Consider the following 15,273-nt stretch of genomic DNA (forward strand, 5'->3'; position numbering starts at 1 on the left):
AGGTGGGATGCGGGAAAACCAAAGTTAGGGGATAAAGAATGGAACCGTAGCAGAACCTGCCTGCAAGATGAGAGGATGACAGCAGAGAAGGATATAACAAAAACTACCACCACTACCACCAAAAACAAAACAAGACAGCAGAAGGCTGTTTAATCATAATAATTTGGGTATTATCTTCAAACTGAAATTATTGCTTCCAAGAAGGAAAAATTTCTTAAAAAGTTTCACCTTCCAAACAAAAGTACACAAACCTGAACACAAGTTGTCCATTTGGAAGAATCTGCTCTAGTCTGTTGATATTTTTCACCCTGAAGCACAGCACAGCTGGAGACGGATTGCTAGTGAAGACTTTAATAATTCCACTTGGAAATGATATTGTCATGTCACCAGTGATCTTCACAATACACCTGAAATTGGGGATTTGGAAAAATTTAAATGGTTTAAATAAGGTACTTTAATCTCCATTAAAGCCTATTTGGTTTAAAAAGGACTTTATACACACACACACAAAAAGCCTTTTATCATAATTATGGATGCATTATTTTTCCAATTCAATTATAAAACATGATTCTATGTGAAATGGCATCCTCATCTAGCATCATCTTTTCCTAGAATTAAACTCCCAACACAAATGCGAGCACACCAACAAAGTTCCTCCACTTGTTTGCTGCAACCATCCCCTGCTTGTGCTGTAAGGTCACTGCTTCCTTGGTAACACTATCCCCAGGTGTAGATATTTTTCCCTCCAAACTGCCCACAGCACTGGGCCTGACAGTGGCCGTGTAGATGTCTTCTTTGCTCCTCATTGTCTCTTCCAATTCTACATTCCTTCTTCCGTCCTAAAAAACCACCCTCTTCTTTTGAAACTTGTACCATCAGACTGTACTACTCGCTACCCCATCCCTGTCAAGTCATCTTCAACACTGCCTTTCATTTTCCGAAAATCTCAGTCACTGTCAGTCTCTGCACCACTACTCCTGTCACAATTTTCAGTGATTTCAATATCCACACCTTTCAACAATAATCCTTTCAGTACTCTGATCACCTAGTTCTTCAGCCCCTTCAGCCCCAATGGTCCTGTCTTCTAGCCCACCTCAGCCATGCTGTAGCCTCCACAATCTCAATTGCAGACTCCCCACTCCTCTAACCTCATCTAATCGCCACTTCCTATTTTTCCAACTTCTTCTGTCTAGTGCTGCACCTCCAACAACCCCCAACCTCAGGAAAACCTCCACGATTCATTCTTCCCACCACTTTCTTCTCTAAGCGTCACTCCTTTCTCCGCATCCTCACTTCCCCCTCTGGGGCTTTCTCGGCCCCTCACGACACACAGCCCTCTGCATAAACCCTCCCTCACTCCTCTTTCACTTGCCTGTGCTTGGCTGGCAGAACACAGTCTTGGCTGAACCCAGCTCCTCACCTGCATCTCCACAGCTGAACGTGACCAGAGAGGAACATACAACCATCCCGCCAAAGCTCTCCACTGGGCCCCTTCGTGTTACCTGGCAATTCTGTTCCATTCCCAAACTCTTTTCATACCTTCTCCTTTCTCCTCTAACCTGCAATATTCCCTCCCCCCACTCACAGCCCATGACTTGACTTTAAATTTTACCGAGGATATAAAACCAAAAAAGAACTTCCTCATACTCTCACTACTAAACTCCTAATCTGCCTGACTCTGTGCCCATTCCTTCTGCCTTCCCTCCTTTTGGAACAGATGATCAGTCTATGAACCTAAGGCCAATCCTGTCGCTTCTGCACTGATGCTCATCTCCTCTTACATACTGAAGGACTTCACTCATGCAACTGTCCCCTCTTTCCTGCAGGTTCAATATTTTCCACAAACATTGGATCTTTTTCCCATTAGCATACAGACATGCTGAAATGTGTATTATCCTTAAAAAACACAAAAACTAAAATAAAACTCTCCTCTCATTCTACCACCTCTCTCCTGCTGCCACTCCATTTCTCTGCTTCCACTTAGAGCAAAACATCCTCAAAGAGTTGTCTACATCTGCCCTCTCCAGACACGCCTGTCTATACCTGCATCATCTCCTGCTCCTGAACTCCCTCCAGTCAGGCTTTCCTCTCCACCACTCCACTAAAACCACTCTTGTGAAGGTCACCAATGACCTCCACATTTGTCAATGGTCAATTTTTCTTCACCTGCCAGCAGTTTCACACCTTCCTTCATGAAAGGGTTTATTCACTTAGTTTCTGGGACACTGCTCTACTGGTTCTCTCCTCACCTCCTGTTGCTTGCTGTCTCAAACTCCTCTGCTGGATCATTCTCGTCTTCCTGTTTTCTAGACACTGGCGTGGGGGGGGCATGGGACTTAGTTCTCAGCAGGTCTCTTCTCTACTCCCTACAGCCTCTGGCTTTAAGTATTATATACAAATTAATAACTTCTAAATATTTTCTCTCTTGCCTGTACCTATGCCCCACACTCCAGAATCATGTATTCAACTATCAACTCAACATTTCCACTAAGTTGTCTTACAAGTACTTCAAACTTAGCAATCTACTCTCTCAGCAAATCTTGACAATGCTGCATCTACTTTGGCTCCTTCCAGTTTATTCTCCATACAGTAGCCAGAGTGCTTCTTCAAAAATATAAGTAACCTCATCACTCCTCTGCTCACAAGCCTCCACTGGCTTCTCATCTCACTCAAAATAAATTCCAAATTCCTTATCCTGGTCTCCAGTGTCCGACTGACCTAGCCCCTCCAGGGATTTATCTCTGACAGCTCCCTCCTTGCTCACTCCTACTCGGTGACGCGCTTCTCTCTGCTTTTTCTTGCATATGCCAAGCATGCTTCTACCTCAGGCCCTTACTCTCGTTGGAATGCTCTTCCCTCAGAGATCTGCATGGCTTACCCCTCAATGTCTTTCAAGCATCTGTTTCAATTAACTTCAAAAAGGTTTTCTCTGATGATTCAATCTAAAATAGTAGCCCTCTATTGTAATTCTCTATCCACTTACCCTGGTTTATTTTCCTTCACAGCATTATCAATACCCCTACTCTTCATGCATAATATTATTCATTCAATATACATTCATTCATCAAATATTTGAGCATATACTATGTGTAAGACTCTGTTATAAGTGCTGAGGATACTTTAGTAAACAAAACAAAGTTCTCTCCAGAGCTTGCATTAACATGAGAGAAAACTAATAAACTGTTTCTCTCACAATAACACAAGCTTCTAACAGTCCTACACATAGTAAGTGCTCAAATATTTGATGAATGAATGTATGTTGAATGAATAATGTTATGTATGAAAAGTAGGAGTGGTCATTCACCCAAATATCATTTTCTTAAAAGAAGGAGGTTAAACTAATCCTCCAAGAGTCTTGTATTTTAACATGCATTCTAAGTCTCCATTGCAAACGTCACACTTTCACCAAAATATACATTAGGCCAAGATTCAGAGTTCTATCCCCATCTAGGTCAGCTGCCATCATCCTGCTCTACAGATATGTCAACCAACAGATGTGTCATACTGGTCATAAAGGCTAAACAAGAAAGTAAATAAAATGGGGAAAAGCCATCACTACTGCTGATTATAGTGATTTTTTTAATTTGAAAGACAATTCCTAAATGACTATATTTGATAGCAAAAAGCAGGTAAACAAATAATAGAAAACCCTAATCTATACGGAATCAAACTCTTAAAATTTACCACCAAGCTCCCTCTCCCCACAACACACACACACACATGCATGTACATACACACATACGTGTATCTTTTTCAAACTAACTTGGTGGGGTCTGCTCCTTTAAAGTAGGCATTAACAGATTCTGTAAGGGCGACTGCCACAGGTAAGGTGTCCTGATTTCCAAGGCTGACAGGGCTGGGACCTCGTGACACACCTAGAATACATACAATTCATTTGTTAAATCCTACAGAAAGACATTTATTTAATACCAAGACAGGTAGATTCACAATGTTAGCTTGTCACAAATGACTCTATTACTGGTTTCAATGATGCCCCAAGTATAAATCTGGAGGTTAAGAAATATAGTATAAGTCAAATTGAAACATAATACACAGGACAAAAAAAAAAAAAAAAATCAGGAAAACATGTCACATTGACTTTTCTTTAAAATGGAATGCTACAAAGGGTTGAGTTAAGGAATGTCAGAAGGAAAAAGCCTTTCAGCTGAAGAGCTAAAATTACCAAAACATGGCTTCAAAACCATTCAGATACAAAATTCTTTCAGGTTCTACCAATCACATACTTCAGGGCATTAAACTGGGTTTTTGTACTTAAGCTATTTCTATCCATTAGCCATTTCTAACTGAGTAGTGTCATGTTTCATACACTACCATTATAATTCTCTTTTACCTCTTCTTTGTCCAATGTGTATATTACATTCCCATATTCCCTTGCTTCAATAAATATGACTAATAACATTTTTTATAACACATTCCTGACATAAAGTTCACTTAGATAAGACAACTTTAGAGTCAAATCATATAAATTTCAGTGTTTTTTTTTTAAGAAGTTTGGCATTCCTTTTTTTTTTTTTAAACTATTTTTTTTTTTGAGGAAAATTGCCCCTGCACTAACATCCATTGCCAATCTTCCTCTTTTTCCTTTTTTTCTCCCCACAGCCCCAGTATAGCTGTGTATCATAGTTGTAGAGTTGTAGCTCTTCTACATGGGACGCTGCCTCAGCATGACTTGATGAGCGGTGAGTAGGTCCATGCCCAGGATCCAAACCAATGAACCCTGGGCCGCCAAAGTGGAATGTGAGAACTTAACTGCTATGCCACAGCCATCGGGCCAGCCCCAAGTTCAGTGCTTTTAAATTAAAAAAATGAATAACCTAGGTTAACATGTATATATGTCTGAAATTTGAATGTATGCTTGTGTTATATAAATGCTACACAATGTTCATAGCCATCAATATTTTTATTTCAGATGTGATTACCTACAGTGAAAGACTGAGTTCCTTTTGAGGTACCTGGAGTATTAATTCTGACAAGAATCAGTACTGGCTTTCTCTGCCTCACAACTAAACTGAGATCCTACGAATAGTGAGAAAGACCTCTTGTTAGCCTTTAGAGGCCAGGAAGATTTTGTGGTATTTGAGATTTGGAAGGAATTTTGCTTTAGAAAGTTCTTCATACTTAGAAAAATAGCTCAGTGATTAAAAATACATGGAAATAAGAAATGCTACTTCATGGGGCCGGCCCTGTGGCTTGGTGGTTAAGTGCGCGCGCTGCGATGCTGGCGGCCCGGGTTCGGATCCCGGGTGCGCATCGAGGCACCACTTCTCTGTCCATCCTGAGGCTGAGTCCCACATACAGCAACTAGAAGGGTGTGCAGCTGTAACATACAACTATCTAGTGGGGCTTTGGGGGCAAAAAATAAAAAATAAATAAATAAATAAACTTTAAAAAAAGAAAAAAAGAAATGCTACTTCAAAGCCAGTGAGAAAAGTAACCCCCAAAATAAGACAATTTAAAATTTCACATGAAAATAAAAAACTCAATAATATAAAAATTTATTCACAAAATCATAATAGCTACCATTTACTAACCACTAATATGTGCCAGACACTTTGCTAAGGAGCCATAAAAAACGGTGCCTTTTTTGAACCACAAATAGTTCTGCAAAGCGAGAGCATACTTTGTGGTGAGGTATGGGCTGGAATGATGAAAGGACATGAAGATGTGTCTGGAGAAGTGTTTATGACCCAGATCAGGCACGGAGGACCTTTAATTTTATCCTTTTGGCACTAAAAACTGCTGAAAATGTTTAAGAGAAACATGATTACATTTTTCATTTAGTTATATCATTCTGAACACAGAGTGGATCCTGGATTGAAGAGAAACACGACTGTTGGCAGGGATTCAAGTTTGGATTAGGTAAGAGAAGTGAAAGATAAGGGCGTGATCAAGAGGCAGTAGTTTCAGGGATGTGAATAAGGAAACGTTAAGTGAAAAAAGCAGACTGAGTATAAGTTCACTGATTACAACTGTGCAAATATATGTTTGTGCACTGGGAAAATTTCACTGTAACTCTAAATTAGTTCAATCAGCTCTTTAAAAAATATATTGTTCTAAACTAGAGGGTCACTAGAAATTCAGGAAAGTTTTCAGAGAAAGATGAAGGCTATAATAATCTTTTTATTAAAGGAAATTATATTCTCTTAAATATGACTAATCTTTTCTCTTATGTAACCTACACAAATGGGTAAATACACAGTGTCTGCTACTGATTTGACGTTAAAAAATCAAAAGAAACCTACAAAGCTATTCTTTTCAATTATCCAATTTGAGTAAATAAAATGACAATTCTTGAAAGTTTCCCTGTAAATTGTTATGCCCATTATTGAAGTATTGGCAAATAAAGTATTGGAAAGTAGGGAAAAAACTCAAAAGCCACTCAACATTTTGGCATTTCCCCTTTTGTATTTTCTATTTTTGTTTTCAAGATCATATTGCACATGCATTCTTCAAAAAGTGTTTGACATAAGAAATATGTACTTAAGTCTCTAACTAAATTTATACTGTACAGAATAAATCACTTTTTAAAAATAAAAAATTTCTTGTATTCTTTATAAGGATAGTATGCGTTCCAATTTTGGTTTAATTGTTCCACATTTAAACAACTGTATGTTTTGAAAATGCAGAAAGCTTATAAAGTTAAAGTAAGTAAGAGGTACCTTCCTATAACAATCAATGGATATTTCTGTGGAATTCCTTTCAGCTCAGGAGCAAAAACAGAGGCTCACTCCCAACTGTTTCCTACCTCTGTGCCTCTAATTTCAGCTCACCAGATGTATGGTTTTCATATGACAGACTTTGCTCTGGTAGTTTAGATATTACAATTTTTTTGAACTGACATTCTTTCTGCTTCTTCTCTAATCACTTTTTCTCTGGTTCTGATAGCTTTAGAGGTACTGATATTTCTTAAAGTTGAGAAGAGAAGAGTAGGGAGATAGAAGATAATGCAAATATTGTATGTTTTTATAATTGGTGATTTGATATCAATGGATCCTATATACTGGACATAATTAGTACAAAATTGAGACAGTTAAACCTTAGAGTTATTCTTGATTTCTGAGACACCGTACATTGCTGGAAAAGGAAAAATTAGATCAAGTATTTTAGATATGCTTTAGGATCATTAGTCAACACATACATTTGCTTTTGATACAATACCTTGTGAAGTCTCACAGTGCTTTTCAATTTCAGAGAGTGTCCCAATCAAATTATCATCTTCTATTATATTTAAATAAAACAAAATATTGCAGGAAAAGAAAATATTTTCAAGAAACAAGAAGAACCAAAAACTTAAATCTAAACAGCTGAATAAACATCATAATAAAGAAAGATCTTTTTAGGTGAATTTAAAGAACCTTCGCTGAACAAAATCCACATAACATCCTGCCTGTATCGTCACTGTCACCTACCTGTGGTTCTCCTATTGCCAGCATTGGCTCAAACCAAAAACAAATATGTAGCAACTCAATCCAAATTAGAGTTTCCATCACAAGAGAATGGAAAAGAACTGAAGCTAACTTTGGTTACCCAGACCACCTGCCTGATTTCTAATAGGACGCATCTATGTTTTTTATGACTAACATACAGATTCTGTGGAAACAAAAATTAACAAAACCACATATACAGTACAAACAAAAATATAAGAATAAAGTGCTCATTACAGCAAACAAAAAGACAAACTTATTAGATATATTCTGTTTACATAAAGTTAAAAGGTGGGAAAAATGCTTTGTTCACGAAGGTATATAAACTAAGAGGGTAACATCATGTTTGGACATTTAGAAATCAAATCATTTTTTATCTCATTTTAGCATATATCACTTACGCCATTTTTACAACGGCCACACACACACAGGATGTATTTCTCCTGTGTGAGTTTTAACAAATCAAATTGGACATAATCAAATCAGCTTAATTAAGGCTGTGATTCTCAAACCTAGCGTGCATCCGAATCACCTGGAAGGCCTGTTCAACGACTGTCAGCCCCACTCCCAGAGTTTCTGATTTAAAAGCTTTGATTTCTATTAAGTTCTTAAATGACACAGACAGATGCTGCAGGTCCGAGGACCCCACCTGAGCACTACTGAATTAGGCTCAGTTAGTGTAAAGCAGTGACTGGCACTGCCAAGAATAAACTCCGTGCCACTCAGAAGCAGCAGCAATGAGGACAGCTATAATTCTGATGAGAAGCTGTTGCTCCCAAAACACAGATGCTTTGCTTAAGTAAGTGGCTTTTGCTTTGCTTATGACACTAACAGTGGGTTAGAAAAGTAACAAGAATTCGTAGGAAGAACTGGATAAAGGTGATGACAGAAAAAACTCTTGAGCAGAATCTAGATGTAATAAAATACTGGATTTTTTTGCTGAGGTTTAGGTTTATACAGCTATGCCCTAATATCTACCTTTAAATCTTTATGATTTAAATATTTGCATAAAAAAATAATATATTGCAAGCACAAAAACCCTTTCTTTCTGTGAAATTAATTGTTTTCAAAACAAACTTTCTTTGGAATGAAAGTATCAGTTCACAGTAGAAAGAACTGCATTATATTTTGGTCAACTATTTACACTGTAAATATAAATATTTTATTTAATTTTTATATGATATAATATTTTATATATTATATAATATTTTATAATACATAATATTATAATAATATTTTATTTAATAAATAAATAGCATTGTTCTTAACAATGCTAACCATGGTTAAAATTCTCCTATTCAGATAATATAAACTGTGAAAAAGAAAAGGGAAATGTGGCTAGTTTGATAATGCCAGATGTGTTTCCAAAAAACCAAAATTTCTACAGTTTAAATTCTTCACCAGTCCATTAAAAACTAAACAAAACAAGAACATTCAGCCTGACCATACTTTCACATGTAATCGATGACAATCACTCACCTACTGTTGGAGTGTTGGCAGCGCTTAATGAAGCAGAAGATGAGATGGAGGAAGAACTTTCTGCCCGGGCTAGAGGAGCAGCAGGAGGTGGGCTGGTACTGGAAGTTATAGGTGGGCTGAATGGCCTAGGCTTAAAAACAAAAAGTTATTATCAAAATGCTAAAACAACTCCTCCTCCTCAGAAAAGATTTTTAGGTATCAGCTAAGATTAATTTTAACATACTAAACCAAATTTATTGTGTTTCTTATAACTCACAATTAGATGCCATAGGTCAAATCATTTTCAAGAATATATTAAGAGCTGAAAATGCTATTTTAAAATAATGCTGTCAAGAGAATCTTTGTAAAACACTTTCTGTATTTCAGAAAGTATGCCTAAGACAGACTCTCAGAAGTTAAATTATTAAATAGCATGAAGGCTCTTCATACATACTGCCAAACTGCTTCTCAAAAGGGTTATTCACCTCACCCTGTCCCTGTAAGTGTAAGAGAATATTTCTCTGCACCCTTGCCAGCAACGAACGGATGAGCCTTAGAAGAAGGAAGAATAGTAAGTTTTAAAACCGTTTAGCTAATTTGATAGATAAAAATAAAAGTGGCATTTTCCCTTTTATGAGTTGTCTGAATTAGCTTTGTCTGATTTAGTTCTGGGAGGTCTGCACTACACGAGCTTTCACTAAGCCTTTGCTTTATTTGCTGCAAATATTTTCTCTCTAAATATTGCAGGCCCTTTACTTTTGGTGTTTACAAATCTGTCCACATTTTCCTTTACAATCCCTTATAACGCTTCCTCATTCAGAAAGTTCACCCCATACAGAGGTTTGAGAAAATCTTAATTTTACTGTCTTCACCCTTTTCTAGTTAAACATAAAAATAAATATGAAAAACAGAACTCCAATTCAGTCATCTTTGACCCTGGTGAATGGATTTTTTTCCTTCCACATTCCTAACTGTTCTAATACTACGTCAGCAACCCTTCCTGAGGTGCTTCACTTTCTAAAATAGGGCATATTGAGCTTAACTAAAAATAACCTTTTCCTGCTTATTAAAGTATTAAGTGAATACGAGGCTGATTTGGCACCTACTATGTGTCGGGCCATGGGTTAGGGACTAGATACACAGCAGCAAACAAGAAAGACACTGCTCCTGTCCTCAGTTATCTGAGAGACGTGAAAAGCAAAAGGCAAAAACAAAATCCTATAAGCATTTGTCCACTAAAATTAGTCAACTCTCCACTGCAGGAATATAAATATACAGAGATATACTTTTATAAAAATTATACTGCCCAGGGTGTTTTACAATTAGTAAACCCCTGCCTCCCACCCCAATTAACTATTTTTAAACTATTAGGTCCAGAGAACGGCTTTTTGATGACTCATTATTCCGGACAGTAAGTTGAAAAAATATAGCAAGATATAAAAATGCAGCTGTGAATGTATACAGACGGAGGTGGTGCAGAACACGAGGCCAAACAAATATTAAATAGCTGATCTGCAACTTACCAGCTTGAAAAAAGTCTTGATCAACTACTGGAGGGGACACTTCTGTGGCAACATGGCCTTATGATCAATATCATGCAGCCATTTTTACAATTTAGAATGTAAATTTTACAATTTTTGAGGAAAAGGCAAAAACAGCTCTTTTCTCAAGTGATTTTCTTTTATTTTAGAATGGCACTGTCCAGTACAGTAGCCACTAGCAATTCAAATGTGGCTAGTTCAAATTTGAGAAGAGCTGTGTCAAATACACAGTGGATTTTGAAGACTTAGCATACACACAAAAAGAACACAAACTCTCAAAAATGTTTATATTGATGACATGTTAAAATGACAGTATTTTTATATACTGAGTAAAATAAAATATATTAATTTTGCTGTTTTTACTTTTTTAATGTGGCTGCCAGAAAATTTAAAATTATATATGTTGCTTGCACTATATTTCTATTAGACAGCACTGCATAAAAACATTGGTTCTCAAACACTAGCACGTGTCAGAATCCCTTGGAGAGCCTGTCAAAACACAAGTGCTGGGCCACTCTCCAGAATTTCTGGTTTGTCTGGGTTGGAGCCAGAGAAATGGCATTTCTACCAAGTTCCCAGGTGATGCTAACGCTGCTAGTCTGGGGACCACACTTCAAGAACCACTGCTCTCGAACAATAAGGGGTTCTCTGTAGGAGTTGGGGAGGATGTGGTTATAGACCCTCAGAAGTGAAAGGTATGAGCCCTCTCTCCAGAAAAATGCACATACAAGCATGCAAGGAAAAGGGCACTCCAATGTACAGCTGGAGAAAATTCAAATCAGCACAACCTTTCTGATGGGCAATACAGCAATAATCATCAAGAGTCTTAAAAATGTGCACGCCATTTAGTTCATGGATTTCACTTTTAAAATGTTTACTAAGGAAATAATGTCTGCAAAGAAGTAAACATAAGGATATTCATTAAGACATGGTTTACAATGAAAACTTGGAAATAAACTAAATGTCAATCAAATTTCTAAAAACTTTTGGAAATTTAATGTTGACAATGGCATAGAAGATAGAGTATTTATGCTCTACAGCCACTTCAAATGGTACTCCCTAAAGCCCTCAGAGAATGGTTTCTAGAAACATCTCAAGGCTACGGCAGACGGTGAAAGGTGATGCCAAGGACTCAACTACAGAAGTCCCCACTTTTACTTAGCAGACTTACAACTTAAGATTATTTGACAAAGGATTCTTTAAAGAAGTTTTAAAACTATGGAATAATTCATGATATAAAAAGACATTTCCCCAAATATTTCCAAGTGAAGAATAAAAAATACGGAAGGTATGACCTTTTATTTAAAAACACACAGATACCATTCATAGTAACTTTTTTGAGCAATTACTTGCACTTGACACTATTCTAAGTGTTTTACATATATTAACTCACTTAAGTCTCACAACAACCTATTATCATTAAACCCATTTTACCCATAAGGAAACTGAGACTCTAAATAAATAACTTGCCTATGCTGCTCAGGTAATTACTGGCTAATAAGCTTGTGCTTTTAACAACCATATTTTACTACCTCTGGATAAATATTTACATGTTCAAAAAATAATGAAAGGCTATGTATAAAAATATTAACAGTGGTTATCTCTGGGTGGTGAAATATAGAAGGAATTTTTATTTTCTGTTTTCTCTATTTTCCAAATTTTACAACATGATCATGCCTTGCTTTTGTAATCAGGAAAAAATTCATGTTATTAAGATACAGAAATTTTTATATTACTTAAATAATAACCACGTCCTTGGCAGCTTGTTAGTCTTTCATTTCACTTCTACTAAGTCTGTTCATTCGGATAGGGGGTAAAAGAAAGACATCACTATTTCAACACTTGGTGCTCAAGCCTTTTCATTTATTCATGACACATTTTCTAACTGTGTACCGTGTGGCAGGCATTATGCAAAGTATTAAGGATATGAAATTGGCTAAAGCATAGTCTGGTAAGGGAAACACACACAAAGAAAATATGTAGAATATGATTTGTGCACTAAGAGAAATACGAGCAGAGTATATGGGTGTACGGAAGAGAATGATTAAATCCACTAGCGGAGCAATGATCAAAGAGGGCTTTACCACAGCAGTGATATTTAGCTGGGTGGTAAACAAAGAGGGCAGTTTCCTACACAGAAAACTGAGGGAGCACAAGAAGAAGACACGGGTGAAAGAGCACGACGTGTGTGGGGAAGAGTGGACAGTTTCGAGTGGCCGGAAACTAGGTTGCAAAGAGGAGAAAGGTGGACAGTCAGTCTGGTAACGCAGGTTGCTGAGGCAACTTCATGAAGAGCCTTGTCCGTTCGGCTAAGAAGTTGAACCACACGGATTATGGAGAACCACTGGAGATGTATATCAGGGGAAAAAGAGGATTAAACTTGACTTCTAGAAATTTAATTCTGGCAATTAGTATAAAAGATGAGGCAAAGAAGAACAGATTGGAGGCAAGAAGACTGGTTTGGGAAAGCCTCATTCTGAATAGCACCCATGGATTTTCTTTCATTATCTGACAACTTTTGAAGACCAATGTTTTTTTCTTTTTTTTTCCAAAAGCAATATGTACTTTTACATGTCAACTAAGTGATGTAAATGCCAGTTTCCTTATGTATAACATAAGAAAGCTGGGCTAGATGCCCTCCAGGACTCCCCTGGCAGTATACTTCTAAGGCTGAAGAACAGGCCACCACTTCTTCCTTAATATTGATTTTAGGCAGAATTACATGAAAATTGCTTCGTAATATCAAACAATGGGTATTGAAGGGTATTTTTATAATGTGCCAACTTTCTCAGGAAGCCTCTTTCCTCCTGAATGATGTCTTGCTCCACAGGTGTGACCAGTGAGGTAATAAGGGGGAGTGAAGGACGTATTGTCAGGAAACTTTTCTATACTCTGAAGACTAGAGTAGAAAACAGCAATAATTAACTGTAAAGGGGCATAGAGAAAAATACCATTTGCATCTTAAATCAAAACAGTTATAATTAAAAAAAAAAAACACAACACCTGAGTACATACTATTTCATTAATCCCACTGAGTTTGCCTGAAGTAAGCTTTGGTCTGGAAGCTGGCCTTGGAGGTGGGACAATGGTGCCTACAGAAAGAGGAGTTGTGGGCCTGGCTGGTGAGGGAAAAGAGAATTTGAAGAAAATCATTAGTATGTAGCAATCCTTACATAAAGACATTCTATTATAGAGGAACTGTTAGGATTCAAAGGATTCAAAACTCATTTTTCAGGAGGTTTTTTTTTTTTTTAATGTAATTATAGATATTTGTTGAAATACTGCGAATCTATCAAGTAGGCTTTTTTCAAAGCTACCAATAATGTTCCTGAAAAAAAAAAGCACTAACTTTTCAATAAAACTGACACACACAATATAAATTGTATTCCTGTTTTAATTATTCATACATATAATTATATCTATATATTTATATAATAATATAAATATATTTATATAATAATTATAGTATACATATAAATATTTACACATATAAAAATTAAATCTGACAAATTATCCAGTGTGAATAAGCAATTTAAGGCCATGGTTTTTAGTTTATTGCCAATATGTCTACTTTACAGACAGAAATGCAAGACCAAGCCTTTGAAGCAACACCTTCAGAATAATAACATGAACTCTAAACACTTACCTTAAACTTGTAATTTAACTTTTAAGTTGAACCACACTGTAACATTTTTTGTGATGATAATTAAAAGTATTAAAAATATCGTATTAGTTTACTAAAAAAATTTCCCCAAATCACTATAATTAATTTTTGGTGCATATAGAAAATAGTATGTTAACTTTTCATAAATCCTATAAAAATTTAGCATTCACTGTTTTTCAACACCATTTGCAAATTTTACAATTTTTAAAATCAGAACATACTAACCTCAGTATTCCTAATAAAAATAATTCTCTTCATGGTAGAAATTAATGAATGAAATTCAAGTGTACATCATCAAAAGTTACAAATGTATTAGCATAATCAAAGCAAGCATGAAGAATGGAAGCAAATATGTTTAAATCATCTTTAAATTAACTAATTAAAATGACTTCCAAATCCCTCTGGTCCATTCTAAAGATAGGGCTACAATTCAGACTGATATAACATGGATGGGAAGAAATATATTTCAGTAAGTTCCATACATTACAGATACGCAAAGTTAAAAATATATGAATGGGCCTAAGTATATACATGGGGAAACAAACACTAAAGCTGAGGACCGTTGGTCAGCGATGGAGGAATGGAGGCATGACAGGAAGGAGCGTGGAGGTGGCAGGGAGAGACCTACAGGAAAAGGTAGTCACACAGGCGTGAAAACAAACGTGTGGGGGTTTAGAACCATTTAGAACTCGTGTCCTATGAAAGGATAAAAGATGCAAGCACAGTTCAGGTTGCTTCAAGAAAACTGTAAAGAGCTGTTAAGAAATCAAGTTTCGATTGTAAGCCTGCTGCCGTCTTCTGGTCAGCGCCAGCTCTGCCATGCTGCGCTCCTACTTTAAGCTGTACATGGGAAGAAACGTGCACCAACTGGAGGACCATAACACTTCCCTGTGCTATGACATATTTATGTTAAAGATACGTCCATTACCAAAGAAACCAGCACTGACCAATACTCAAGTTATTTCAAGCTTGTAAGAGAGTTTAACATAGCAGAGACATTTACACCTGAAGCTTCATTACTGATCAAGTGGCTTGTCCAAATGGCATTCAGACTGACTCAAACCAACCCTGCTAAAAGGGGTGAGTTCAGCTCCTTCAAATAATCAGAAGTCGCTTTTTGAGGAAATCTAATAATGATACTTATTAATACCCCTGCTTATAAAAG

At 36.7% G+C, this 15,273-nt stretch overlaps 1 protein-coding gene across 3 annotated transcripts in view; it reads right to left on the reverse strand.

The window, feature by feature from the left end:
- Nucleotides 1–15,273, reverse strand: part of FCHO2 (FCH and mu domain containing endocytic adaptor 2) — a 119,842-nt gene that overhangs the window by 22,577 nt on the left and 81,992 nt on the right. For all 3 annotated transcript variants that reach the window (XR_015552045.1, XM_087430200.1, XM_087430201.1), the window contains 4 exons: nucleotides 13,460–13,563; nucleotides 8,925–9,054; nucleotides 3,764–3,875; nucleotides 252–407 (listed from right to left, as the gene is read on the reverse strand). Coding sequence is in view for 2 of the 3 variants with exons in the window: in XM_087430200.1 (XP_087286326.1) it covers nucleotides 252–407; nucleotides 3,764–3,875; nucleotides 8,925–9,054; nucleotides 13,460–13,563 (502 nt within the window). In the remaining variant the exon portion in view is untranslated. The remainder of the gene's footprint in view (nucleotides 1–251; nucleotides 408–3,763; nucleotides 3,876–8,924; nucleotides 9,055–13,459; nucleotides 13,564–15,273) is intronic.

The sequence above is a fragment of the Ceratotherium simum genome, chromosome 4, assembly GCF_057802395.1.
Source record: "Ceratotherium simum simum isolate JZ-2026a chromosome 4, ASM5780239v1, whole genome shotgun sequence".
Classification (NCBI taxonomy): Eukaryota; Metazoa; Chordata; class Mammalia; order Perissodactyla; family Rhinocerotidae; genus Ceratotherium; species Ceratotherium simum.